At 39.8% G+C, this 26163-nt stretch overlaps 3 protein-coding genes across 11 annotated transcripts in view; 1 reads left to right on the forward strand and 2 right to left on the reverse strand.

Annotated features, from left to right (window-relative positions):
* Positions 1-445: 445 nt before the first annotated feature.
* LOC120821971 (multidrug and toxin extrusion protein 1) lies at positions 446-10049 on the reverse strand. 3 transcript variants are annotated; one of them, XM_040181143.2, is made up of 17 exons: positions 9738-10049; positions 8591-8692; positions 7400-7468; positions 7129-7277; positions 6730-6772; positions 6564-6608; positions 5586-5683; positions 5402-5499; positions 5100-5213; positions 4685-4752; positions 4333-4441; positions 4020-4095; positions 3863-3932; positions 3624-3756; positions 1867-1961; positions 1593-1697; positions 446-1500 (listed from the first exon to the last, which is right to left on the reverse strand). In XM_040181143.2, the coding sequence occupies exons 1-17, from the start codon at positions 9951-9953 to the stop codon at positions 1126-1128; spliced, it is 1965 nt and encodes a 654-aa protein (XP_040037077.2). In that variant the 5' UTR covers positions 9954-10049; the 3' UTR covers positions 446-1125. The 3 variants fall into 3 exon arrangements, with proteins under 3 accessions (XP_040037077.2, XP_077962793.1, XP_077962792.1); XM_078106667.1 differs by lacking the exon at positions 9738-10049 and adding an exon at positions 9272-9364; XM_078106666.1 differs by lacking the exon at positions 8591-8692.
* A 1964-nt stretch (positions 10050-12013) lies between these two features.
* Positions 12014-14597, forward strand: LOC120828023 (uncharacterized). 3 transcript variants are annotated; one of them, XM_078106669.1, is made up of 6 exons: positions 12014-12149; positions 12777-12847; positions 12941-13098; positions 13300-13455; positions 13543-13632; positions 13773-14597. In XM_078106669.1, the coding sequence occupies exons 3-6, from the start codon at positions 13060-13062 to the stop codon at positions 14034-14036; spliced, it is 549 nt and encodes a 182-aa protein (XP_077962795.1). In that variant the 5' UTR covers positions 12014-12149; positions 12777-12847; positions 12941-13059; the 3' UTR covers positions 14037-14597. The 3 variants fall into 3 exon arrangements, with proteins under 3 accessions (XP_077962795.1, XP_077962796.1, XP_077962797.1); XM_078106670.1 differs by lacking the exon at positions 12941-13098; XM_078106671.1 differs by lacking the exons at positions 12014-12149; positions 12941-13098 and having other exon boundaries at positions 12713-12847.
* A 633-nt stretch (positions 14598-15230) lies between these two features.
* Positions 15231-26163, reverse strand: part of LOC120821973 (multidrug and toxin extrusion protein 1) — a 31577-nt gene continuing 20644 nt past the window's right edge. Inside the window, exons 1-18 of one of the 5 annotated variants that reach the window (XM_078106662.1) lie at positions 25866-26109; positions 24080-24286; positions 23520-23621; positions 23034-23102; positions 22763-22911; positions 22322-22364; positions 22085-22129; positions 21071-21168; positions 20887-20984; positions 20585-20698; positions 20147-20214; positions 19587-19695; positions 19274-19349; positions 19117-19186; positions 18876-19008; positions 17392-17486; positions 16531-16635; positions 15231-16438 (exon numbers count right to left, since the gene is read on the reverse strand). In XM_078106662.1, coding sequence (XP_077962788.1) covers positions 16064-16438; positions 16531-16635; positions 17392-17486; positions 18876-19008; positions 19117-19186; positions 19274-19349; positions 19587-19695; positions 20147-20214; positions 20585-20698; positions 20887-20984; positions 21071-21168; positions 22085-22129; positions 22322-22364; positions 22763-22911; positions 23034-23102; positions 23520-23621; positions 24080-24214 — 1884 coding nt within the window. In that variant the 5' untranslated portion in view covers positions 24215-24286; positions 25866-26109 and the 3' untranslated portion in view covers positions 15231-16063. Of the gene's footprint in view, positions 16439-16530; positions 16636-17391; positions 17487-18875; positions 19009-19116; positions 19187-19273; positions 19350-19586; positions 19696-20146; positions 20215-20584; positions 20699-20886; positions 20985-21070; positions 21169-22084; positions 22130-22321; positions 22365-22762; positions 22912-23033; positions 23103-23519; positions 23622-24079; positions 24891-25865; positions 26110-26163 lie in introns of those variants that run through there. The other 4 variants (XM_078106661.1, XM_078106663.1, XM_078106658.1 and 1 more) reach the window with 4 other exon arrangements.

The following is a 26163-nucleotide window of genomic DNA, read 5'->3' on the forward strand; positions in this document are numbered from 1 at the left end:
CCTGCATGAGCCCATTCTTTCCCCTATTGCGTATGTTGAAATTGCAACAAACTTACTCTTTGATCTGACGATATAGATTTTTTAAGCAAGTATCACGTGTGGCCAAAAACGATGCATTAAAATTCACTATTTCAAATGCAAATACATGAGCAAAGAGATTGGAGGTTTGAGGAGGGCATGAATTACCTTCTGTGCTAACTAAGGTTATGTTAGTACACACAGACACATATATATATTTATAATACGGGTACATGAAATCCAGCGTTCTGATTGGTTGAGAGTGAGTCACGGGAGGTGCATTATTAAAGCAATAAGGTACGAGAGGCTGTACTTTGTCGTCCAAAAAGGTAACAGTTCAGGGGTCTTGTAAGGCCAGACGCGCAGCAGGGGGCCGGCAACCCTCGAGTGTGATAGAATGTTTGCACAAGTGATGACCAAATCAAGGTACTGTATATTGTTTTTTATTTTAGAAAAAGTTGTACATTGTAGGTTTTGTAGGTCTCCTACTTGCATCTGAAGAAGCTTTTCCAGCTGGTCGGTGCCTCTAGTGGGTAACAGAGGGAGGACTGTTCTCTGAACCATCATGAGAACACCGGGCCTTAGTAAATACGGCTACTTTGAAAGCATTGAAAGCTATAAATTACTTCTAAATGGAAGATATTGAATTGCAACAAAGCAAACCGTTATTTGGTAATTTGGTAAGCTAAAGCTAACTTTGGTCCTCTGAACATAATGATGCTGTCGCTCTGCAAACACCACAACAGAAAAAGCCTTTTACACATGCATGCTCCACACAAAGTTGAAAGGTCACGTGTGTGGATGTTTGTTGGTGGCTGGCTGACAAATGCATCAAAAGGGATAGAAGTTGACATATCATCAATTAAGTTCATATGGCAAACTTGTTAGCATTATTAATGATTTGAAGTCACCTGGCTAATATGAATTCAATATTCACCCCCTTTAAACTCATCCTTTACAACAGGGGTCCTTGGTAGGTGGCAGCAAAGAAAGAAAGATTCATGATATTAGTCAGGCGGGTTATTAAGTGGCTTGTAATTCCAGTTTGGCATCTCTGTAACATCCTGTTATGGACCTAGATGTCTACATTCAGAGGTCAAAGAACGCTCAGCGGCTTGGGGTCAGGTCCTGTGGGGCCAGTGTCGTGGGACTTGAGTCATTAGTCCAATTCTGGGTAAAGTTGGTCCTGCTCTGGATGGAGGGCTCCTGTACGGGGAACGCGACGTGAAAAGCGACACCTGTGACCAAAACTAGAGCTGAAACCAAGAAGATCAGTCCGCGGCGCCAGATCAGCTCAGAGACAGAAAGCGGCGCTGAAGGTTTGGTGTTTGAGGTCTTTTGTGTCCCTTCGTCTTCCCCCACAGGTCGTCCTGTATTTGTGTCGTCGGCCTCCGCCTCGTGTCCACCTTTCAGCTCCTGATCCTGGGTGCTGACTGGACCGTAGCCCCCCGCTGCAGGAGCTCTTTCACCGTCCAACTGGGCCTTCAGGGTGCACAGATGCTGCTGTCAATCATTATGTAAATGACAACCCTGACAAGGCAGAAACCCCCATTTACTATTTATTATGCACTTACTTCATCAGGACAGGAAGAGATGTCCATCACCATCCCTTCACTCAGCTCTGTACTAACAGGGCGCTTTGGTATCAACGTAACTTTCTTTCCAGCTCGCCGTTGAGCCTGAAAACATGATGAGGTTCATGTGAGTCATATATATATATATATATATATATATATATATATATATATATATGAATTAGCTATTCCAAATACTAATACTCACCCTCATTCCTTTCTTGAACAGTTTGTTTACCATTCATTGCTTTAACAAAAGATACGAGCATCCTACCTTTAATGTGACTTTCTTCCAGTCTAGTTTGAAGATTAGAATGAGGAAGAAACCCGTCTCCAAGACAACACATGTTAAGATACCGAGCCACAAACCTAATTAGAGACACAAAAGAAGGTTTAAAGAAGAAAGATCTACTTTGTGTTCACTTCATACATTGACATAAGAACATTGTGTAACAAGAAAACTACCAATATACTTAATGTTTATGAGAAAGCAGACGCAGCCACACTAACAGATATTGGACAAATTCAAAGGTTGACCTGATGATGGTGCTAGATGAAAAGTCAGGGATCACCGAAGCATTAAAGCAGCGATTCCTAAAGTGTGGGCCGCGAAGGTACTGCAGGTGGGCCGCGAGAGGTCATTTACAATAAGTAAATACAGTTTTTTAATTTAAAATTTTTTAAAGTTTGAAATTAATATAAAAACATTAATGATGCGGCACATTAGTTATGTGAAACATTAGTTTATGAAGCACAAACAATTTAAACGGACAGATTAATAAAACAAAAAGGCTCTCGCTCGAAACGGCTGCTCTTGTCCGCCTGTCGTTGTTCAACAAAAGGGGCATCCTCTTGCAGTATTAAAGTAAATATACCGCATTTTCCGCACTCCAAGGCGCACTTAAATTTTCTCAAAAACGACAGTGCCTTATAATCCGGAGCGCCTTATATATGGATCAATTGGTTAATTGGTTGATCCATACTGGTTGTACACGGCGCTCAAGGCGCTCTGCCAAACATGACAAAGCTCGGTCTACGACGGCGAGATGCTGAGCGGCGCTCAAGCGCGTGAGATATGGAGCTTGTTTCAGGGCGCGTCGGAGAAACAAAGCTGCGTAGAAAGCGCGTAGAAAACTCATTCGAGCGCGAGCAGAGATTCTCCTCGCGAGCAACGAGCAAAGTTCACGTTTCGCAAGCAAGCAAACACCTCGCGCGAGACGGACTTTTGCTCGCGGATGTTTGATTTTGGTTAAATTCGTAAGGTCATTTAATCATTATGTTTTGATCAGAGTTGTGATTAAAGGTTTGGGTGGGCCGCGAAAGATTTTCCGATTTCAAATTGGGCACTGAGCACTGGGCACTGACTAAAAATAGCAGAAGGGTTATTTGAGGCATTGTGCACTGAACTACAAACATACTGCATATTAAATTAGAGCCGCCCTCATATGATCATTAGACTCTGACGTATTGTGGTAGAAACAGAATAAATTAAATCTAACCTCAAATATTCAGGTAAAATGTATTTCTAAATTGAGGACTCAAGTTAAAGCCTTAGTTTGCTGTACAAGTAAATGGAAGTGACTCACTGATCACTGACTACGGCTGGATTCAATTTGATCAAGTTCATTCTTTTTAAAACACAACCAAGTCTGTTTCCAGGTATTGAGGAGTAAACTGCATACATTATGGAAGTTATAAGTTATATAAATCATTATAAATAGCCTTAAATTATGACTTGAACCTGTGGCTGTCAGGGTCAGGCCTCCGGGTCTGAAAAGTGAAGCCAGTGTGGAAGAAAATGTTTCCCATGTCTAAAGCGCTAGTTTCAAGTCTTCTTCAATACAAAATTGTATTAATTTGGAAAATGACGAAGAATAAAGACATTTGCGGATCTACTTTGTTGATTTTTCATTATTATCATTTTCTAGTCCAACAGGATTGCCATGCTGGGACCTCAGAGCCAAAAAAGGAGCCAAGATATTCATAACTTGTTTGCAAAAACATACAATAGGAATGAATTACGAACATTACCTAATATTCTGAGTTTAGCAGCAAACATCAGAGCTATTCCCACTGGTAGACCGATGAAGTAGTAAGACACCAGGTTGGAAAAGGCAGCAATTTTCTGCATTCCAGATCCGATAAGAATGCCTGAGCAGACACACTGAAAACATACACGCATAGAAACAATTGAAAAGGGTTGCATACTCGTCAACACAAGCTCAATGAAAAGAAAAGAAGAACGTTTATTCTGTTCCGTTATAACGTACTAGAAGATCATCAAAGAACTGCACAAACGTGTAGACTGTGAGGTTATCTGAGACAATCCCCACAATTTCTCTGCAGACAGTAAAAGAAGATCATCAAAATAAAACATAGTTGTCGTTACAAAGTGCAGGAACGAAGGTGTGTTGGTTTAAGACTCACTCATCAGATGTAAATATGTAGCCAACGACGGACTTACAGCCAGCGAGGATACAACCCTGGAACACAGCAAGCACTCCTGCAGAAAGACGTGACACAAAAGATAACATTTGACAGGATGTGTGATTCACAAAATAACAAACAGCTTTGAAATAAACGTTGCATGAATCTCACAAGTATATTTTTGCATGTGTTCTTAAACAATAAAAAAAGGGATCAATGAACCTGCCAAACAATCAGAATCCAGATTTCTCTGTGTGCACGGTTTGGATTGTAGTAATTTCATGTTTGTGTTCATAAGTATAGGTTTTCATACCTGCCAGAACCAGCACTACTTTGCAAGTGACTATGGCCCTGGTAGTGTTCCCGGCACCCAGAGCATTCCCAACACGCACACAGGCAGCTCCATGGACACCCAGGGGGAACTGCAAGGACCCCGAGTTGATTTTTGATGTTACAATGAGTTACACAGTTTTGGGGAACAAACGCATTCTACATTATACTGGTTTTAATTCTACACTGAAGTAATCGCCTTGTGGATGTTGATCCTTACTTGACATACAGACTTTTCATCTATGGTAAATTAGATAATTTCCCAACATGCTGAGTTATTGTTAAATACTAAAATGCAGATAAATATCCCATTGAACTCATTGAATGATGAATACCATAAATATTATAGCTCCTATTTCCAACAACACATGCTGGGCCGCCAGATCCACCTCTCCCAGTAGACCTAAGAGGATAAAGGTCAGATTCAGACATTTTCAAAGACGGGAAACTGCACACAGTCTGCTGCTGTTTTATTAATCCATCAAAGCATATGACAAAGAGAAAGGATCTATTTGGGCATTTTTTTTCTTCATATAATTCATATTTTTGATTATTGTTTCAATGTCCAACACCTTAATTGTATTTTTGTCTTAAGTGATTAATTCAAAATTAGACACTTGTGCTTGTACCTCTCTAGCAGGTTTAAAGCAAATCAATTGAATAAAATGTGTTTGTATAAAAATCTGTCCATTAACAGATTAACATCAAAATAAACACTCAAAAGGGCATTAAATCTTTTTCAGTACTGACCAGCAAGGAAACCTCCAACCTCCCAGATCCACCATTCAAACCAGATCATGCAGGTACTAGGAATAGCCAGCTTCATATAGGAGCCCCACTCCTGCAGACAGTCGGTGGACCAGCCTGCAGAAAGTTTAACACAGAAGGATTGTACTCAATGGGCCTGTAGTGGAGGACAGATTTCTGATGCAGATTTCTGAACACAACTGCTTTTGTGCGTCATTTGCCTTTTCATCCAGTCATGTATCAGCAGAAATGCAGATTTTGACATTTAATACTTTAATACATTTAATACTGTGTGTATAACTCACCTCCCCATGTCTCCTGATGGAGCTTCTTCCATCGGATGTAGCCAAACAGCAGCAGGCAGATGGAGATGTGTGAAAGGGCGTTAGCTAAAGCTGATCCACTGCAAACACACATGATAGAACATATTTAAATAATATTGAAAGAATGTCACGGTCTAATTTGACTCTATGTCTCTAGACGACTTACAGGACTCCCAACTCGAGGCTGTAGATTAAGAAGTAGTTGGCCCCCACATTAAAAACGTTTGCTGCGGCTGCTGTGTACAACTGAGGCATAATGATCCCCTGGCAGACAAAAAAAAGACACGCAAACCACAATCAGCTATCCCATTTGTACAGCTTCTATTAAAATGGCATTAATGACATCCGTGCAACTCTGCGACAGACAAACAAATTCATCACGTAGATAGCATCCTGGTAACAAGACTAGACAAAGACAAACTTTGGCTGCCATCACTGGATCACTACAGTTATTGCAATTTCTCCTCAAGGGGGCATAGATGTCTAAATACGTTTAACAGTTTGTAAGGAACCGAGTTAAATGCAATATTAACCCTGATATAAGTGTGTTTGTAAGGAAGAAGGTGTCAATATACGGTAATGTTTTTTGCATTCAGGAGGTCAGTAAAGGTCTCATGGCGGGTGAAGCTGTTAAAGCTGTCAGATACCTATGAGATCGGTGGCACAAGTGAGGCGACCTGGGATTGGCAGAGAGACTGAGGTGGGATGTATTTGTCCTAGTTAGTCTACGACCGTGAGTAGATTGTCAAGCATGATGAGATAACGTGTTTTGGCGTACGCTACGGCCCACTGCCGCCTGTGTTCTGTTCACTACTAAAGTGCATGTGTTAATGTCTCTTAGCGAGGTCATTGTCATATTTTATTGAAAAACATAAATGTCATCATCATGGCAAAAAGTCAGATTATCATCATGGTCATAACAATTGGGTACAAATGGGCCAATACATTGATCTGCTCACATGGCTAAAGAAAGCTAGTGATTCAACATAATGACTCATAAAACTGCAGACACGGCTCTTCTCTCTGTAAACACATGATTCTCTTTTTACCACTGTTTTCCTTGGTGAAACAAGGACATTGCAGTCAATCTATTGAGACAGGGAACCGATTGGAACTCAATGCAGAAGAAAGGCTATAAACTTACTTGGTTTTGTAGGTAGGAAACTTGCAGCTCATAAAGAAACATGGCCTGTAGAGGGTAATATAGGGGGGTTTTAAAGAGTAAAACTGCCAGACTGCTCAGATATAAACTAGGATTCTGAAACACAAATTTGTTGCAGATTTTAATAGTTTTGGTTTAATCAACTCACTGGAACAGCTGGAATAAAGGCCAGTGCGTAGATTTGGGCAATTCTGAAAGGGTTGCAAACTACATTTAGTAGAGCAAACACACAAACAATAATTCACGGTTTGCCCAGACATACCCCCTCTGCCTGCTTTGTTGATTTAATTCATCAATATTACATGAAAAATAAAATCTAACTACAAATACTGGAGGTGGAAAGTCAAATGCCACAGTTGCAACCTCAGACATTTAAAAATAGCAACATGAAGATAAATGTAAGCACAACCTCAAGTACTTCTAGACACACTTACCTGTAATAATACACTAAGATGCACTGTCGATATGAACAATCACGGCACTAAACCAAAGGCTTCTCAAACTAACATTTTGTCATCAATCGAGCATTCATAAACCAGGGATTTACCTCGCCACCTCAGTGTCTTGGTGTAACATGAGCAGCAAGTTGTGAGTATTGATGAGAAGAGCCCAACAGGGCAAACAAAACAACAGCAAGATCAATGAACTCCGTTGAAGGATTACTCCCACACGTCTCATGTTCCTACCGCCGTACGTCTACAAAACACAAATGAGGCAAAACAGAAGTCAATCTGCTTGAGTAGGTTTAAAATGAACCTTTCTCTAAATAGCAAACAATACAAATTAGAACATCATAATATTAAATGTGGTTGGCTCACCTGAGAAATGAGTGTGTCACAGGCCACGTTGAGGCCATGGCCCGTTGAAGCTGTGGTCGTGTTGATGATCTGAAAGGTGAAAAGTAAAAAACATAAAAGTCTGACTTCAGTTATAAAAAGTATATATTTTTAGACAATTGTCCTTTTTTGTTTATGTTCATAACAATATGTGTATTATTGTATATCCAAAATAGAATTGAATATTTTGTTTGTGTTGACAAAGTTGTCTATGTGCATCAACAATGTGTAACCTAATGAGATGTCCTTTTACTCTCAAGCTATCAAAAGAGTTTCCAACCTCAATGAAATGACCTCCTTTAACTAAAAACTAAAATAAATAAAGTGTGTGTATTTTTTCAATCGTCCATGTTGATTTGTTAGCAGGGTGTGTAAATTAGTTTGTTTTTTTTATCTCCGCCAGGCGTAAACCTGGGGAGAGGTTAAATGTTGTGTCGTGTTGAGTGTGGACCCCTCGTCCACGGCTAATTTGTCTTCCTGCTGCAGCAGTTTGCATAATATATTTTGGGTGGCAGGTTGTGGTTGCTTGCTCAAGGACCTCTCGTCAGTGCCTTTTCAAAACACCTTTTATTTCCTGTTTTGTGCTGCCATTGACTGCCTGCTGACTCCCCACTGACTGCTCTTAAGCAGCCGCTAGTGATAACACAGCTGAGCTGAGGGGGGGGGGGGTGCTATTTTTTGGGGGACTGTGTGTTCAGCTAACAGCTAACGGGACTGCCAGTACACACACTGCTGCTCTGCAGCTTACTCTTATTGTTGTGGTTTAAACTTTCCACGAGGGTAAAACCTGTAAATAATGATTGATAAAATAAGGCCTGTGGTATACACAAGATTAAGAGATTTTAAAGGGTCGTCATAAAAATAGTAGATATTCCTCCCGTTAAAGAAGCTTTAAAGTCTCTGTTAAAAACCAAAAATCCTCACGCAGACATGGGTTCCCCATGCGACATAGCAGGTGTTGGTGTGAATATATTTTGGAATATATAATTATCAATGACAAATGTATTTGGCAGAATCTGTATTTAAAAGTACACAAAATGATCATCCGACAGAGTAAATATTTCTGATATTGTAATTCTGATTAGAGAAAAGTACTGTCAGTAGAGTAACAGCAGAAAAAAAAGTAATAACAATTAGTACATTAAGTCATAACAATTGCAGTTAAAATAGTACCGCTGAGGCGAGTGCATATCCAGCCAGTTCTGAATTGCCAATGTGCCCACAGAATATGCTGATAACAAATGGCAGGAGGAAGTTCAGAAACTGTGACGCCACCTGTAGACAGAAAACATTTTTAATTTCAAATCAGAATTGATCTATCTGGAATTTATTTATCATGTGCAACTGATGAAATAAATTATTGCTATTAGCTGGACTCAAACAGCTAATGCAACTTTGTTAAATCAAAAGGTTTAGACAGGTTCACACCCGGGTTCAACATTGTGGGCGCCATGGCATTTGATTTGCGTATTGTATTCAAGACTGGTAATTGATTGCATTGTTCAATATTGGTCTGTAATAGTATACTTGAGTCAACTAATTGACTGAGCATGTTGCAATTGGTTGTGTACGTTTCTTCTTTCTGTAACAACTGTAGCATAGTATTGTTTGTAGTAAATGTTTCTGTTTTTTCCCTCATTTTAATTTGCTTTGCTTTTTATCTCTGGCACATTAACAGCAATGTTTTATTAATGCGCATTGTACCTTATTAAATGAACCAATAAATTAAATGTAACTAATTATTGCACCAGATGGAGACAAACATGTTTGGCAAACTGTTAGCAATCTCACATCCCCGAGGGTGCAGGGACACAAAATGGATTGTTTTCTATGTCGAAAAAGTGATGTGATAACCATGGATATATGCTGTGAATGGATCGGGTTCCGTCTACATCCACGATTTGGACGAACCCTCCATCCCAACCCGCACATTCCGCTCTGCATCTGCCAAACGGCTTGTTCCTCCCTCACTGAGAGCAAAACACTCGACAAGATCACGACTCTTTGCTGTCATGGCGCCGAAATGGTGGAATGAGCTCTCTGGTGACATCAGGTCCTTGTAAAGACACACCTCTTCAGACTCTACCTTTACTAAAAAACACAAAAGAAATTGTAGCACTTATAATGGCTCTGATCTATAGCAAGTTGTAAATTGGCTTATTTGATGAAATTGCACTTTCTTGTTATTTGTTCTTGAAATGTTGAAATGCTGGTCTTCATCAGTAGGTCTACAGTTAAAATGCATTAAGAACCCCTGACACAGCAACCCAAACACCTTCTCCCCCACCTCCTGCTGACACGTCAACTTTCTCCTACTCACCAGTGGACCTGTGAGCCGTAAGACTTGATAGAGTTCCTCTCTGTAGACCAGTGGTACCAAACGCCTCACCCAAGCACACCGAAAAAGTTTGGAGCTGACTGCAGCCACGGCTGCGTCGTCTCCCTCGGGCCTCATTGTCTTGGCAACAGAGACCCCATCAAGGGGCCCTGCACCCGGCAAAGGGTGCGCTGGGTCCGGGGAACCCAGCTTCTCCATTTAAACACAGAACAAGAAGAGAAGTGAGAAAAGCAAAAGGGACAAAGGAGGCGGGGTGAAGTGGGAAAAGAGTGAGTGGAGAGAGAGGCAGAAAGTCTTTCTAGGTTTAGAATTACATCACATATACTTCACTGAAGTTATTGATTAATATGTTGTTTGCAGAAGGAGAGAGGTGAGAGACTAAGGCGCGAAAAAGAAAACTGAGCAGGGCTGCTGAATGTCTCTCAGGAAGGAGGGAATGCAGTGTGTCTCAGTATTTTAAGTGTGTTTGTATGTGTGTGTAATGTGTGTGTCGGCTCACTAGTAATCTGACAAAGAATGCTTGTTTGCACGGAGAACACAGAGGCTCTGATGGCATAAACTCTGCAAGCGTTGATTAATATTTAAGGACAGCAATGCCGTTTTTTGTTAACAGCTGATGTTATCTGCAAATGTACTTTGACCTTTCACTTTTCCCCTGGAGTCGGCCTCCTCCTGTACTTGTTACACACACACACACACACACACTCACTTGTGTGAACAAACATGCCCTCATCATTTTTAACTCATCAGATCTCTCCAACACTTATTCAACGATATCAACAGCGTTCTTTAAATGATGTGATAGATTGCGACCAAAATTTGTACGGGTGCGACTACAATGTTTCCTAGGTCGCACCGGTGCACCTGTCCTCGCATCCGCTGCCTCTCAACGAACAAAGCGTTTATTCTCCTTTGACGGAACTCACTCATGGTTGCATCATATTGTGGTCTAAACCAATCAGAGACAGAGATGCAGAGTTGCAATTGCAACAAACTTGATCTGACAATACAGATCAAAGAGGTTGTAGGTTTTCTTTTAAGCTAGTATCATGTGCTACTTTTAAAAAGTCCAAAGCTTACCATTAAAGTTCACTACATCAAATGCAAATGCATGGGGAAAGAGGTTGGTGGTTTGAGGAGGGCATAAACATTTTTAATGCTATGTCAAAATCTCAATTGGGATTTATTTTGCTTCCTTTTTGTTTTTCGAGAGCAAGTGAAGGATGTCAGATAAAATAAAGGAATGGCAGATTCAGGTTTTAAACTAGCCTTATAGTATGTGCTCGGGGTTGGGTCAGGATAGAGGGAACTGCATAAAAAAGTAGTAACAGCAATAATTCTACATGAATTTCAGTTCAATGAGAAAAACTATCTTCGATTAGTGGATTATGGGTGATCCAGATCTGTTAAACCAACCATATTTTGCCGCAATTGCAATCAGCCAATCATGTCTCTGCTGTCAAACTTAATTTTAGGCAATGTCTTTGCACCCTCCAACTCCAGTCATCACGTCCTTTCTCATCACATCTACAGCATCCTCTTTGTCCCATCACCACCACTGTAGAGTTGCAAAGGGGTTGTTTTAAAATACATTTTACCAACTTTAAATGCAGAAGTGGATATGTTTGTATTATATCTGCACTGTTTAACAAAACAAGTACTGTATATATTTTGTAAGTCTCCTACTTGCAGCTGAAGAAACGTTTCCAGCTTGGTCGGTGCCTCTAGTAGGTAACAGACTGAGGACTGTTGGAACAATCATGAGAACACCGGGCCTTAGTAAATATTAGGGCGGTCCATAGACTTTAATTTTTTTTAAATTAACTAATTAAATCGCACATTTTGAAATTCAGTTATCACGATTAATTAATGTTACAATGTTGTTTATAATGTTTGTTTTCTTCTAAAGACTAAATCTTAAAAGTAATGAGTAATCACTTTAGAAAGTGTGTATTTTAGACAATTGTTAATTGTTAATGTTATTTTAAACACAAAACTCCACACATTTGATCTTGGAGGCCGAATTACACCTGGTGGAACATGTTCAACTAGCGACTCTACCTGCACTGAAAAAAGCGTAACAAAGCTGTTGTTCATTTAATGTGTTTTTTTTCATTCCAATGAATAAAAAAAAATACTTTGCTCTATTAAACTAAACCTTTTTATTTATGGGTTAGGGTTTAATCGAATATTTTACTTTACTACAGTGTAAACTGACAGCAAGGCACCAAACTGATTTTTTTTATTTTAATCAAAGCATTTTTATTAGATTGAGTGATTCGCGCATGCGCATTTTTTAAAAAGTTCTGGCGGAAACTTATTTCCACCTCAATCTTCCATTGCAGAGGACGTTGTGAAAAATATCAGACCCCACGGCATTTTGGTAACGTTAAGGTAAGTCATTCCGATTTTTAAAGATGACTGGGCGAAAATGTTAGCCCGCAGACAAAGTGTCTGTCTTAAGTGTTTGCTTTTGTGGGCAATTAATCGTTCGGCTAGGGTTGGCGCTGGGGGGAGGGGGTTCGCCGTTCGGGAGGGAGGCGGGTGAGGTGGGAGCAGATGGCGGCAGTGTTCCAGTCGACGTTTACATTCTGAAAAGCGTATATACGGCGTTAGCGCGTAGCTAACTACCTAGCTAAAACTATATACGGCGTTAGCACGTGGCTAACTAGCTAGCTAACACTATACACGGCGTTAGCATCGTAGCTAACTATCTAGCTAACACTATACATGGCGTTAGCACGTGGCTAACTAGCTAGCTAACATTATATACGGCGTTAGCACGCGTTATTGCTTACTGTGCTGTATTTTCTCGTTTTGGTAAAGCTAAACTGACCTGTGTAATAATGAAGCAACTTTAATAATGTTTTGTCAGGTATTTTATTTCATAGGCATAGTAAATCCGATTTAAAAAGAACAGAAGGCATAATAATGTTTTGTCATTTTTAAACTGTATTAAGATGTAGTTCATGTAACATTGAGAATATCCATCATTAAAACGTTTTTTTCTCTTAATTTAAGGAGAGCTGCCACAAGATCCACTGTGTTCCTGCTGTGCAACCACCAGTTTGGAAGTCCCTCATCTTATTGTAGTAAGTTCTGAGTACAATATCATGAGTGTATTTGTGATAATTAGATCACTCTCCTAAAACCGTCCTTTCCTCTGCCTTTTTATTTTTCCTCAGTTATCCATGTATGTGGAAATGTAAACTACAGAAAAACAACAACCGTCAAACAATAAAAGAAAAGATGGCAAAGACGTTTGGATACCGTAGACAAGAAATAGTGCATAAGCATTGAAGACATGTTGACAAGATGGCCAGCACTTTTTCAGATGGAAGAGGTATGTTTTCAGATGCAAGGCACTGTAAGCCTATTTTTGAGAGGAGAGGGACTTAATATATTTGTTAATGCCAATGGTGTTCATGAGCATTCATGAAAGATGATTTTTTTTAACCTTAAAAACTTAGGTCTTTTCAGAGGAGAATTTATTTAATACACTTTTTAAAAGTTCTTTCTGCGTGCTCTGTTATTGTTTCTACAGATTAATGCTGAGTTCATGCGGGTGACAACAGTACCCTTGGAGACAAAGTTCTTAGCGCAGTTGGACAAGCACACGTCAAAACTGCTGGAGGTCATCAGGAGCAAGGGAGGGCGTGTGAAAGAGCTGACCAAGGCAACTTTGCAGGTTTTAGATGAGGTATCTATTTATGAATTGGTTCTTAATGCGATCCATAGTTGAATAGTTGGTGTGTATGTGCTTTTATTAATACCTATATTTCCTCAGACCGTGGACATTACAATTAGAAGAGAGTGCATCTTAAAATCTTTGATCTACCTGGGTGAACCTGTTCATCATCTCATTAAAGACTGCCAGGTAAGGGCATCTCCCTCACTAACACAAACAATATCTATATACCAACTTTGCTTCATCAATGATGTTCAGCATTGACATGCATTGTCATCAGGAAATGTTCTTTCCAATTGTCCTCATTTCTTGTTTTTTTGTGTGTGCAGGAAAATGAAGCAGCCATAGTAATCGTCAGTGGAAACGAGGACATTAAAATCGTCATTGACAGAACAGAGGTCCTCAGAGAGGTGCCCACAATAGCAACGGCTGTTGCTATGTTCTTCGGGCTCACCTATGTTCTCAACATAAAATATCCCAAAAATCTGCACTATACCCTTGAGTTTGTGCAAAAGGTCCTGATGAAGCTTGGTGGAAAAAAGATGTCCCCAGAAATTCATAGGCTGAGTACCCAGCTTGGCAGCCAAGAGTAGGCACAGTAGAGTTCCACTGTTAGGCCTGATTTAATGGCATTTCTACAACCAAGACTTTGTACCGTTTTATCTGGGGTTGGTGTTTGAAACACTTGCACAACTACATTTCTGCTACAGTATGGACAAAAGAATCTGCCTAAGGTTTCACAGGCACAAGTGGGTATTGTGCTGGAGAGCACTGATTTGTTTATTGCAGCATTTTCTGACCAAGAGGATCAGGAGCTACCTCACTCGTTTGCAAGTTATGGAACTGAGGACGTTCACACACATCACTTTTAATTTTAAGGAATAATTCCTCTCTGACTGTATTACATTGCATTTTCAAATGGTCACTGTTCAGTGAGAAAAATGTTCCCAAATGCTGTTGGTTTACTTGAAAATGCATGTCTTCATTACTGTTTGTGTTTGAGATGTGATGGTTGAGAAGCACTGGTTCATGTTAATACAATGAGATGTTGCTGTTGTATTTGAGGGGAAAAGACATCATTGAGAAGGACTGTTTTTAAGGTGGGACTATGTTGAAAAAAATGTTCATTCAACAATAAATGTGTTGAAAAGGAATGGCTTCTGAGTTTAAATCAAAATGTATTAAAATATCTTTTTTTAATTCAGGTCTATAAATATTAAAGTATCACTTTAAATTTTTATTTGAGACAACTTAAAAAAATAGTTTTCTCCGATATTCAAAAGTTGTTTAAATGAATTTAAAATATTCAGGTTTAACAAAGTAGATTATTTACATTAAGCAATAAAACCAATGTATTTATTTTAATTTAGGAAAATCTGAAATAATTGCTTTGGTTCAACCTTCAGAAATGGGTTTACACGAAGTTAAATATTTCAGGTCAAATCAAATTAATTATTTATATTGTATAACACTAGAATATTAGTTGTGATCGATTACCTCAATTTTTCTAATTTGAGCCAATGTTAGATTTTTTTCAGTGTGCTGTCCTCGTGCACTTTGCTCTCAGCTCTCCATCATTTGACAGCTGTGTTTGTGCCCACATTTAGCCAGAACGTTTTCAAACCACAGTCTTTTGGGGACCCAGTGGTGGTCTTCTGCAGACGTTAGCTGTTGAGATGGAAGTAGCATAGCAGCTAGCTTAGCCTAGCAGCTAGCTTAACATAGCAGTGCTTAAAGGGATGCGTTTGCTAGTCACCCCCTCCTGAAGTAAACAAACGAACGTTAACTACGTTAAAATATTTTATTGCATTAATCTAGGCCACATTAATCGCATGGGTTAATGGATTAATGTTGACAGCCTTAGTAAATGAGACTTTGAAAGCATAGTATTGCAAGCTATCAATGACTTCTAAAAGGAAGAAAACAAACAAAACAAAGCCAACCTTTGGAGGAATCTAGTTTCGTAAGCTAAAGCTAATTTAAACAGGTTTATTAAAAAAAAAAATAGAATAGTACTTAAACTAATATAAAATATATAATTGACAAAATATATTTGATATAAAACTATAATAAATGATAACATAAGGACATGCCATTAATAAATGGCCCACTTTAAGTGCCATTTGTTAACAAGTAATCCAAAAAATACAAAAGAGAATGTTTGACTTTTTAGAAAATTGGCCTGTTCATCAATTTTGTAACATTACAATCTCAGTCAGTGAAAAATAATGATGCTGTCGCTCTGCAAACAACACAACAGAGCAACAGGCCTTTGACATGCATGCTCCACACAAAGGTGAAAGGATGTGTGCGTTGGTTGGTGGCTGGCTGACAAATGCATCAAAAGGGTAAGGAGTTGACATATCATCAATTAAGTTTATATGGCAAACTTGTTGGCATTATTAATGATTTGAAGTCACCTGTGAATTCAATATTCAACCCCTTTAAACTCATCCTTTACAACAGGGGTCCTTGGTAGGTGGCAGCAAAGAAAGAAAGATTCATGATTTTAGTCAGGCGGGTTAATAAGTGTCTTGTAATTCCAGTTTTGGCATCTCTGTAACATCCTCCTCTCCTGTAACATCGACCTAGATGTCTACATTCAGAGGTCAAAGAACGCTCAGCGGCTTGGGGTCAGGTCCTGTGGGGCCAGTGTCGTGGGACTTGAGTCATTAGTCCAGTTCTGGGTAAAGTTGGTCCTGCTCTGGATGGAGGGCTCTTGTACGGGGAACGCGACGTGAAAAGCGACACCTGTGACCAAAACTAGAGCTGAAACCAAGAAGATCAGTCCGCGGCGCCAGATCAGCTCAGAGACAGAAAGCGGCGCTGAAGGTTTGGTGTTTGAGGTCTTTTGTGTCCCTTCGTCTTCCCCCACAGGTCGTCCTGTATTTGTGTCGTCGGCCTCCGCCTCGTGTCCACCTTTCAGCTCCTGATCCTGGGTGCTGACTGGACCGTAGCCCCCCGCTGCAGGAGCTCTTTCACCGTCCAACTGGGCCTTCAGGGTGCACAGATGCTGCTGTTAATCATTATGTAAATGACAACCCTGACAAGGCAGAAACCCCCATTTACTATTTATTATGCACTTACTTCATCAGGACAGGAAGAGATGTCCATCACCATCCCTTCACTCAGCTCTGTACTAACAGGGCGCTTTGGTATCAACGTAACTTTCTTTCCAGCTCGCCGTTGAGCCTGAAAACATGATGAGGTTCATGTGAGTCCATCCATCCATCCATCCATCGTCAAACCGCTTATCCTGCACACAGGGTCGCTGGAGTCCATCCCAGCCAACTTCGGGCGATAGACAGGGTACATCCTGGATTGGTCGCCAGCCAATCGCAGGGCTACACAGAGACATACAACCATTCACACTCACATTCACACATCTACGGGCAATTTAAAGTCCCCAATTAACCTGATCCCCAGAGCATGTCTGTGGACTGTGGGAGGAAGCCGGAGAACCCGGAGAGAACCCACGCAGACACGGGGAGAACATGCAGACTCCACACAGAAAGGCCACTGGGCGGAATCAAACCCAGGACCTTCTTGCTGTGAGGCAACAGTGCTAACCACCACGCCACCGTGCCGCCCTTTTCATGTGAGCCTTTTCATGTGAGTCATACATTATATATATATATATATATATATATATATTGTTAATTCATGTTTAAAAAAATGGATAAGCATTCACTCACACACAAAAAATTCATATCATATCATTCAAAATCATATTGAATGCATTTATTTGTGGCTCGTATGAGTGTGTATGTAACGTTTCTATTTGTCCTTGTTTTGTGAATTGAGAGATAACTTGCAATGCTACGCCAAAGCATTGGAAAGAAAAATGGAAAGAAAATTGCAAGAAAACAATATATTGAAATGCTGTCATTATAATTACAACAGTTTATATACCATTCATTGCTTATACAAAATATACGAGCATCCTACCTTTAATGTGACTTTCTTCCAGTTTAGTTTGAAGATTAGAATGAGGAAGAAACCCGTCTCCAAGAATATACATGTTAAGATACCGAGCCACAAACCTAATCAGAGACACAAAAGAAGCTTTAAAGAAGAAAGATCTACTTTGTGTTCACTTCATACATTGACATAAGAACATTGTGTAACAAGAAAACTACCAATATACTTAATGTTTATGAGAAAACGACTAAGACGCAGCCACACTAACAGCTATTGGACAAATTTAAAGGTTGACCTGATGATGGTGCTAGATGAAAAGTCAGGGATCACCAAAGCATTAAAGCATTTCATCTAAAGCCATCATTGTTTGTACCAAATTTCCTGACACTAAAGAACGCACTGACTAAAAAGAGCAGAAGGGTTACTTGAGGCATTGTGCACTGAACTACAAATACATTGCATTATAAATTAGCTGCCCTCATATAATTATTAAATTCTTAGGTATTGTGGTAGAACCAAAATAAATGAAATCTAACCTTAAATATTCGGGTAAAATGTATTTCGGATAGAGGATTCAAGATAAAATCAAGTTGCTGTACAAGTAAATGGAAGTGACTCACTGATCACTGACTACTGCTGGATTCAATTTGATCAAGTTCATTCTTTTTAAAACACAACCAAGTCTGTTTTCAGGTCTGGAGGAGTAAAAGTGCATACATTGTATAAGTTGTATAATGCCTTTTGTAGCTGGGGAGGGAGCTGTGACATCACTTATAAAAAACCTCAAATTATGACTCCTGAATCTGCGTCTGTCAGGATCAGGCCTCCGGGTCTGAAAAGTGAAGCCAGTGTGGAGGATCTTTGTGTATAGATTTTTCTTAATAGCCATCAGGGGGTGACTCTTCTCAAAGTACGTCAGATTATACATAAGTCGATAAGAAAATGTTCCTCATGACTAAAGCGCTAGTTTCAAGTCTTCTTCAATACAAAATGTTATTTTAATTTAGAAAATGGTTGTCCCATTTAGAGTAAAAGAGATTATAAAGCATGTTCGCTTTAGGGTGTGACAAATTTGTTGCTACTACGTCGTTTTCTGATTTCAGAGTGGTTTATGTTTTCCAATTTGAATTGTGACCTTTTTCACAATGTGTTTTCAGTTCAGTTAACTGTGGAGTTTTGGTAGCTCAAAAATGTCTACGCGTCAGTTTTACTTAACTCTTATTGTTTCACTTCTGGTGGCAGAAGTGACACAATAAGATGGCCCCAGCTCAAACGTTGAACTCAAGGCCAGTCGGTCAAGTGTTAGGTCAATGTAGGCAACAGTTTTTTTACAATGAAGAAGAATAAAGACATTTGTGGATCTACTTAGTTGTAATTTTTCATTATTATTATTCTTAACTGTCCATCTAGTCCAACAGGATTGCCATGCTAGGACCTCAGAGCCAAAAAAGGAGCAAAGATATTCATAACTTGTTTGCAGAAACATACAATAGGAAGGTTAGGAACATTACCTAATATTCTGAGCTTAGTAGCAAACATCAGAGCTATTCCCATTGGTAGACCGATGACGTAGAAAGACACCAGGTTGGACAAGGCAGCAATTTTCTGCATTCCAGATCCGATAAGAATTCCTAAGCAAACACACTGAAAACATAGACAAATAGAAACAATTGAAAAAGGGTTGCATACTCGTCAACACAAGCTCAATGCAAAAGAAAAGAAGAACGTTTATTCTGTTCTGTCAAAACGTACCAGAAGAGCATCAAAGAACTGCACAAACGTGTAGACTGTGAGGTTATCTGAGACAATCCCCACAATTTCTCTGCAGACAGTAAAAGAAGATCATCAAAATAAAACATAGTTGTCGTTACAAAGTGCAGGAACGAAGGTGTGTTGGTTTAAGACTCACTCATCAGATGTAAATATGTAGCCAACGACGGACTTACAGCCAGCGAGGATACAACCCTGGAACACAGCAAGCACTCCTGCAGAAAGACGTGACACAAAAGATAACATTTGACAGGATGTGTGATTCACAAAATAACAAACAGCTTTGAAATAAACGTTGCATGAATCTCACAAGTATATTTTTGCTTGTGTTCTTAAACAATAAAAAAAGGGATCAATGAACCTGCCAAACAATCAGAATCCAGAATTCTCTGTGTGCACGGTTTGGATTGTAGTAATTTCATGTTTGTGTTCATAAGTATAGGTTTTCATACCTGCCAGAACCAGCACTACTTTGCAAGTGACTATGGCCCTGGTAGTGTTCCCGGCACCCAGAGCATTCCCAACACGCACACAGGCAGCTGCACGGATACCCAGAGGGAACTGCAAGGACCCCATGTTGATTTTTGATGTTAAAATGAGTTACACAATTTTGGGGAACAAACGTATTCAGTGTCTTTCTGATGATTTGATGATAATATTGATATTCCGAAGCCAGGAGGCAGTCAGCTTGGCTTAAAAACAGGAAGAAGGGGGACAGCGAGCCTGCTTCTCTCCAAGTTCTCCAAGTTCAAAGGCCAGTAGAATATTTGGCTATGAAAAAGTAATTGTTGCCAGCCACATACCAACAAGCAAATTGCATATTTTCATTTTTTAATACTGAACTTTGGACAGAGCCATGCTAGCTGTTCTCCTTTAACGCTACGTTAAACTAATCGCCCCACAACTAATTGTGGGTGTTGATCCTTACATTCTCATCTAAGGTAAATAAGATAATTTCCCAACATGCTGAATGCAGATAAATGTTCCATTAAACTCATTGAATGATGCATACCATAGATATTATAATTCCTATTTCCAACAACACATGCTGGGCCGCCAGATCCACCTCTCCCAGTAGACCTAAGAGGATAAAGGTCAGATTCAGACAATTTCAAAGATGGGAAACGGCACACAGTCTGCTGCTGTTGTATTAATCCAGCAAAGGTCAAATATATGACTAAGAGAAAAGATGTATTTGGGAAGATTTCTTTCCCATATAACGCATATTTTAGATCATTTTTATTATTAATATTTTGTTTATTAAAAGTTAGCCGCTTGTATATTTACCTCTTTAGCACGTTTGCAGTAAATCAGTTCAAGATAATAATTTGTTGATTAACTCGGCAATAGCAAACAAAAGCTGTCTTTTTGCAGTTATTCTAATGGTTTAACTATTGGTTTGTAGAAAAATAAACACTCAAAATGGCTTTAAATCTTTTTCAACACTGACCAGCAAGGAAACCTCCAATCTCCCAGATCCACCAATCAAACCAGACCAAGCATGTACTGGGAATAGCCAGCTTCATATAGGAGCCCCACTCCTGCAGACAGTCGGTGGACCAGCCTGCAGAAAGTTTAACACAGAAGGATTGTACTCAATGGGCCTGTAGTGGGGGACAGATTTCTGATGCAGATTTCTGAACACAACTGCTTTTGTGCGTCATTTGCCTTTTCATCCAGTCATGTATCAGCAGAAATGCAGATTTTGAAATTTAATACTTTAATACATTTAATACTGTGTGTATAACTCACCTCCCCATGTCTCCTGATGGAGCTTCTTCCATCGGATGTAGCCAAACAGCAGCAGGCAGATGGAGATGTGAGAAAGGGCGTTAGCTAAAGCTGATCCACTGCAAACACACATGATAGAACATATTTAAATAATATTGAAAGAATGTCACGGTCTAATTTGACTCTATGTCTCTAGACGACTTACAGGACTCCCAACTCGAGGCTGTAGATTAAGAAGTAGTTGGCCCCCACATTAAAAACGTTTGCTGCGGCTGCTGTGTACAACTGAGGCATAATGATCCCCTGGCAGACAAAAAAAAGACACGCAAACCCCAATCAGCTATCCCATTTGTACAGCTTCTATTAAAACGGCATTAATGACATCCGTGCAACTCTGCGACAGACAAACAAATTCATCACGTAGATAGCATCCTGGTAACAAGACTAGACAAAGACAAACTTTGGCTGCCATCACTGGATCACTACAGTTATTGCAATTTCTCCTCAAGGGGGCATAAATGTCTAAATACGTTTAACAGTTTGTAAGGAACCGAGTTAAATGCAATATTAACCCTGATATAAGTGTGTTTGTAAGGAAGAAGGTGTCAATATACGGTAATGTTTTTTGCATTCAGGAGGTCAGTAAAGGTCTCATGGCGGGTGAAGCTGTTAAAGCGGTCAGATACCTATGAGATCGGTGGCACAAGTGAGGCGACCTGGGATTGGCAGAGAGACTGAGGTGGGATGTATTTGTCCTAGTTAGTCTACGACCGTGAGTAGATTGTCAAGCATGATGAGATAACGTGTTTTGCCGTACGCTACGGCCCACTGCCGCCTGTGTTCTGTTCACTACCAGTACAACAAGCACGGTAATGTCTCCATGTGAGGATGTTGTTAGATTTTTTGGAAAAACAAAAATGTCATCCTTACGGTGGCAAAAAAAGTAAAGTCAGATTATCATCATGGTCATAACAATTGGGCACAAATGGGCAACTACATTGATCTGCTCACATGGCTAAAGAAAGCTATTGATTCAACATAATGGACTCATAAAACTGCAGACACGGTTCTTCTCTCTGTAAACACAAAACCCGGATATGAAGTGGTTGTTTCTTTCTTATTTCCTAAATTTGGTTTGGGAAAACAAACACATTGCAGTTGATTTATTGAAAAATGGCACCCATTGAAACTCAATGCAGAAGAAGGGCTATAAACTTACTTGGTTTTGTAGGTAGGAAACTTGCAGCTCGTACAGAAACATGGCCTGTAGAGGGTAATATAGGAGAGTTTTAAAGAGTAAAACTGCCAGATCGCTCACATATAAACCAGGATTCTAAAACACACATTACATACAGAGGCTATTTCTAATGTGCTAATACCTGCAGCATAACGAAGAACATAACATATGTTGAATTAGGAAGGAAATATTTTAGTCCATATTGTTTAATCAACTCACTGGAACAGCAGGAATAAAGGCCAGTGCGTAGATTTGGGCAATTCTAAAAGGGTTGCAAACACAAACATTTGTTTAGTAGAGCAAACACACAAACAATAATTCACGGTTTGCCCAGACATAACCCTTCTTTTTGGAAATGCAATTTCTATTTACATTTAATTGCTGCTTTGTAGATTTACTTCCACAATATGAAATAAAAATAAAATCTAACTACAAGGTGGAATCACAAATTCAAATGCCAAGGCTGCAACTTCAGACATTTAAAAATAGCAACATGAAGATAAATGTAAGCACAACCTCAAGTACATCTAGACACACTTACCTGTAATAATACACTAAGATGCACTGTCGATATGAACAATCACGGCACTAAACCAAAGGGTGTCCCTTCTCAAACTAACATTTTGTCGTCAATCGAGCATTCATAAACCAGGGATTTACCTCGCCACCTCAGTGTCTTGGTGTAACATGAGCAGCAAGTTGTGAGTATTGATGAGAAGAGCCCAACAGGGCAAACAAAACAACAGCAAGATCAATGAACTCCGTTGAAGGATTACTCCCACACGTCTCATGTTCCTACCGCCGTACGTCTGCAAAACACAAATGAGACAAAATAGAAGTCGATCTGCTTGAGTAGGTTGAAAATGAACCTTTCTCTAAATAGCAAACAATTCAAATTAGAACATCATAATATTAAATGTGGTTGGCTCACCTGAGAAATGAGTGTGTCACAGGCCACGTTGAGGCCATGGCCCGTTGAAGCTGTGGTCGTGTTGATGATCTGAAAGGTGAAAAGTAAAAAACATAAAAGTCTGACTTCAGTTATAAAAAGTATATATTTTTAGACAATTGTCCTTTTTTGTTTATGTTCATAACAATATGTGTATTATTGTATTTCCAAAATAGAATTGAATATTTTGCAAACCAAAGAGAGACTAAACTAATGCTGAAGTTGTCTATGTGCATCAACAATGTGTAACCTAATGAGATGTCCTTTTACTCTCAAAAAAGCCATGGGTTAAAAATGCAATGTAAGTCGCTTTGGATAAAAAGCATCAGCTAAATGACCTGTAATGTAAATAATTAAGTAATTTTACACCACTCAAGTCAATGTGTTTTTGTTTTGGAATTCTGTTAAAAAGATAGGAAGTGACTAACTTAATTAGTACATTAAGTCAGTTAAAAGTTAAAATAGTACCGCTGAGGCGAGTGCATATCCAGCCAGTTCTGAATTGCCAATGTGCCCACAGAATATGGTGATAACAAATGACAGGAGGAAGTTCAGAAACTGAGACACCGCCTGCAGAGAGAAAACAACATTTTGAAATAAATGATTGCTATTAGCTGGACTCAAACAGCTAATGCAACTCTGCAAAGAATTGTTAAATTGTTTAAAGTTTAGGCAGGTTCACACCCAGAAACACTATGGCCGCCATGTGATTTTTATTTGCGTATTTTAGGCAAGACAGGTAATTGATTGCATTGTTCGATTTTGGTCTGTAACAGTACACTTTACGCACTGAATATAGAAACCGGATATAACAGTGCAACAGTCGGTGGCCTTTACAAATGAAACGGTAAAACCAATTGACTGAGGCCCAATGGTAGATCTAACACTAGGTAGACTTTCCATTAGTTATTTTGAGGAACTTTTAACTGAGTATAAATCAGTGTCAATTAATACTTATAACCTGACATAGCAATCCAAACACCCACCACCACCACTTCCTGCTGACACTTCAACTTTCTCCTACTCACCAGTGGACCTGTGAGCCGTAAGACTTGGTAGAGTTCCTCTCTGTAAACCAGTGGTACCAAACGCCTCACCCAAGCACACCGAAAAAGTTTGGAGCTGACTGCAGCCACGGCTGCGTCGTCTCCCTCGGGCCTCATTGTCTTGGCAACTGAGACCCCATCAAGGGGCCCTGCACCCGGCAAAGGGTGCGCTGGGTCCGGGGAACCCAGCTTCTCCATTTAAACACAGAACAAGAAGAGAAGTGAGAAAAGCAAAAGGGACAAAGGAGGCGGGGTGAAGTGGGAAAAGAGTGAGTGGAGAGAGAGGCAGAAAGTCTTTCTCGGTTTCGAATTACATCACATTCACTTCTCTGAAGTTATTGATTAATATGTTGTTTGAAGAAGGAGAGAGGTGAGAGACTAAGGCGCAAAAAAGAAAACTGAGCAGGGCTGCTGAATGTCTCTCAAGAAGGAGGGAATGCAGTGTGTCTCATTATTTGAAGTGTTTGTATGTGTGTGTAATGTGTGTGTCGGCTCACTAGTAATCTGACGAAGAATGCTTGTTTGCACGGGGAACACAGAGGCTCTGATGGCATAAACTCTGCAAGCGTTGATTAATATTTAAGGACAGCAATGCTGTTGTTTGTTAACAGCTGATGTTATCTGCAAATGTACTTTGACCTCTCACTTTTCCCCTGGAGTCGGCCTCATTCATTCCTCGTTCTTCTTTGCTATCAGTGGATTATGGGCGTTCCAGATCTGTTAAACCAATCATATTTGGCCACAATCTCCATCAGCCAATCATCTCTCTGCTGTCAAATTTAATTTTAGCCAATGTCTTTGCACCCTCCTTTACCCCATTCAACTCCAGTCATGACGTCATTCTCAGTATCACAACTTTCATCAGTTTTGTAACATTACAATCTCAATCACTAAAAAAGTGAAAATAATGATGCTTTGTGTAAGAAACACAACAGAGCCAGTCCTTTTACACATGCAACGCCACTTAAGTGATCACATGTGTGGAAGTGTGTGTTTGTTGGTGGCAAATGCATCAAAAAGGAAAGAAGTTCATCAAAGACACATCATCAAGTTGATATGGCGAACTTGTTGGTTTTAAGAAAACAAAATTATTATTTTTTCCCCCTTTCCCTTATTTTATTTTGAAAATTTGACCGAATCATCTCCCAATTACATGCGCTTTGTTCCTCTTGCCACAATTACCCCGAGCGTTTTCTTTGCCATGCGCACCCCCAGTCGGCGATCAACACCGCCACAAAGTATTTTCTAACACGAAACCGGTCCGCGAGGCAAACATGTTTGGGGACCCCTGCTATCAGCAGAATACACTTTAAATATCAGAATAAAGTACTGATCATGCAGAATAATGACAAAAACAGAACAATCGGATAATATGACACTATGTACTAGGGGTGTAACGATTCATTTTAACAACGATTCGATGGTTGCCGATTCGATTCAGTGACTTGAAATCGATTCAGTAACTTTACTGGACAGTGCCGGCAAAGTTTCTGAGATCCCTGTTGTTTCTTGTAAGGAAATCCGGTTTAAATTAATTATGGAATTATAAACAAGCAAACAAAAATTAATGGCAAATGTATTGACCTTTTATTTAAGTGACATTTTCAATGTAAACATTACACAATAACTACACAATGTTTGGATCAATTTACAGAACCCCGGATTTACAACCACATTGTAGGGTCTTTACAGCTAAACTTGGTAATTGTAACTGTGATGTTGAGTTTCGCGCTGGCGAGGGCTGAGGTGTCTGCAGAGCTGGAGTTACCTGCTGCTGCTGCTGCTGCAGCTGCAGCGGTAACGCTGCTAGAGGTGCCTGACTGTCGGCGTTGTTTAATCCCACGGCGCCTTAGTAGATGGCTGGAAAGAAGCCAAAATGTTTCCACACGCTGGATCGATAAGTTGGTTTGTAAATGTCTTGCTCGCAGTCGTCTCCTCCACGCTGTGTTTTTTTTGCTGTTCCGAGTTTCGCGCGCCTGCCGCTGCGTACTGATGACGTCACAGACAGGCAGACTTAATCGAGTAACGTTTAACGTGTCTAAAGTGCTAAAAAACACATCCATACA

This window comes from Gasterosteus aculeatus, chromosome 7 (genome assembly GCF_964276395.1).
Source record: "Gasterosteus aculeatus chromosome 7, fGasAcu3.hap1.1, whole genome shotgun sequence".
Lineage (NCBI taxonomy): Eukaryota > Metazoa > Chordata > Actinopteri > Perciformes > Gasterosteidae > Gasterosteus > Gasterosteus aculeatus.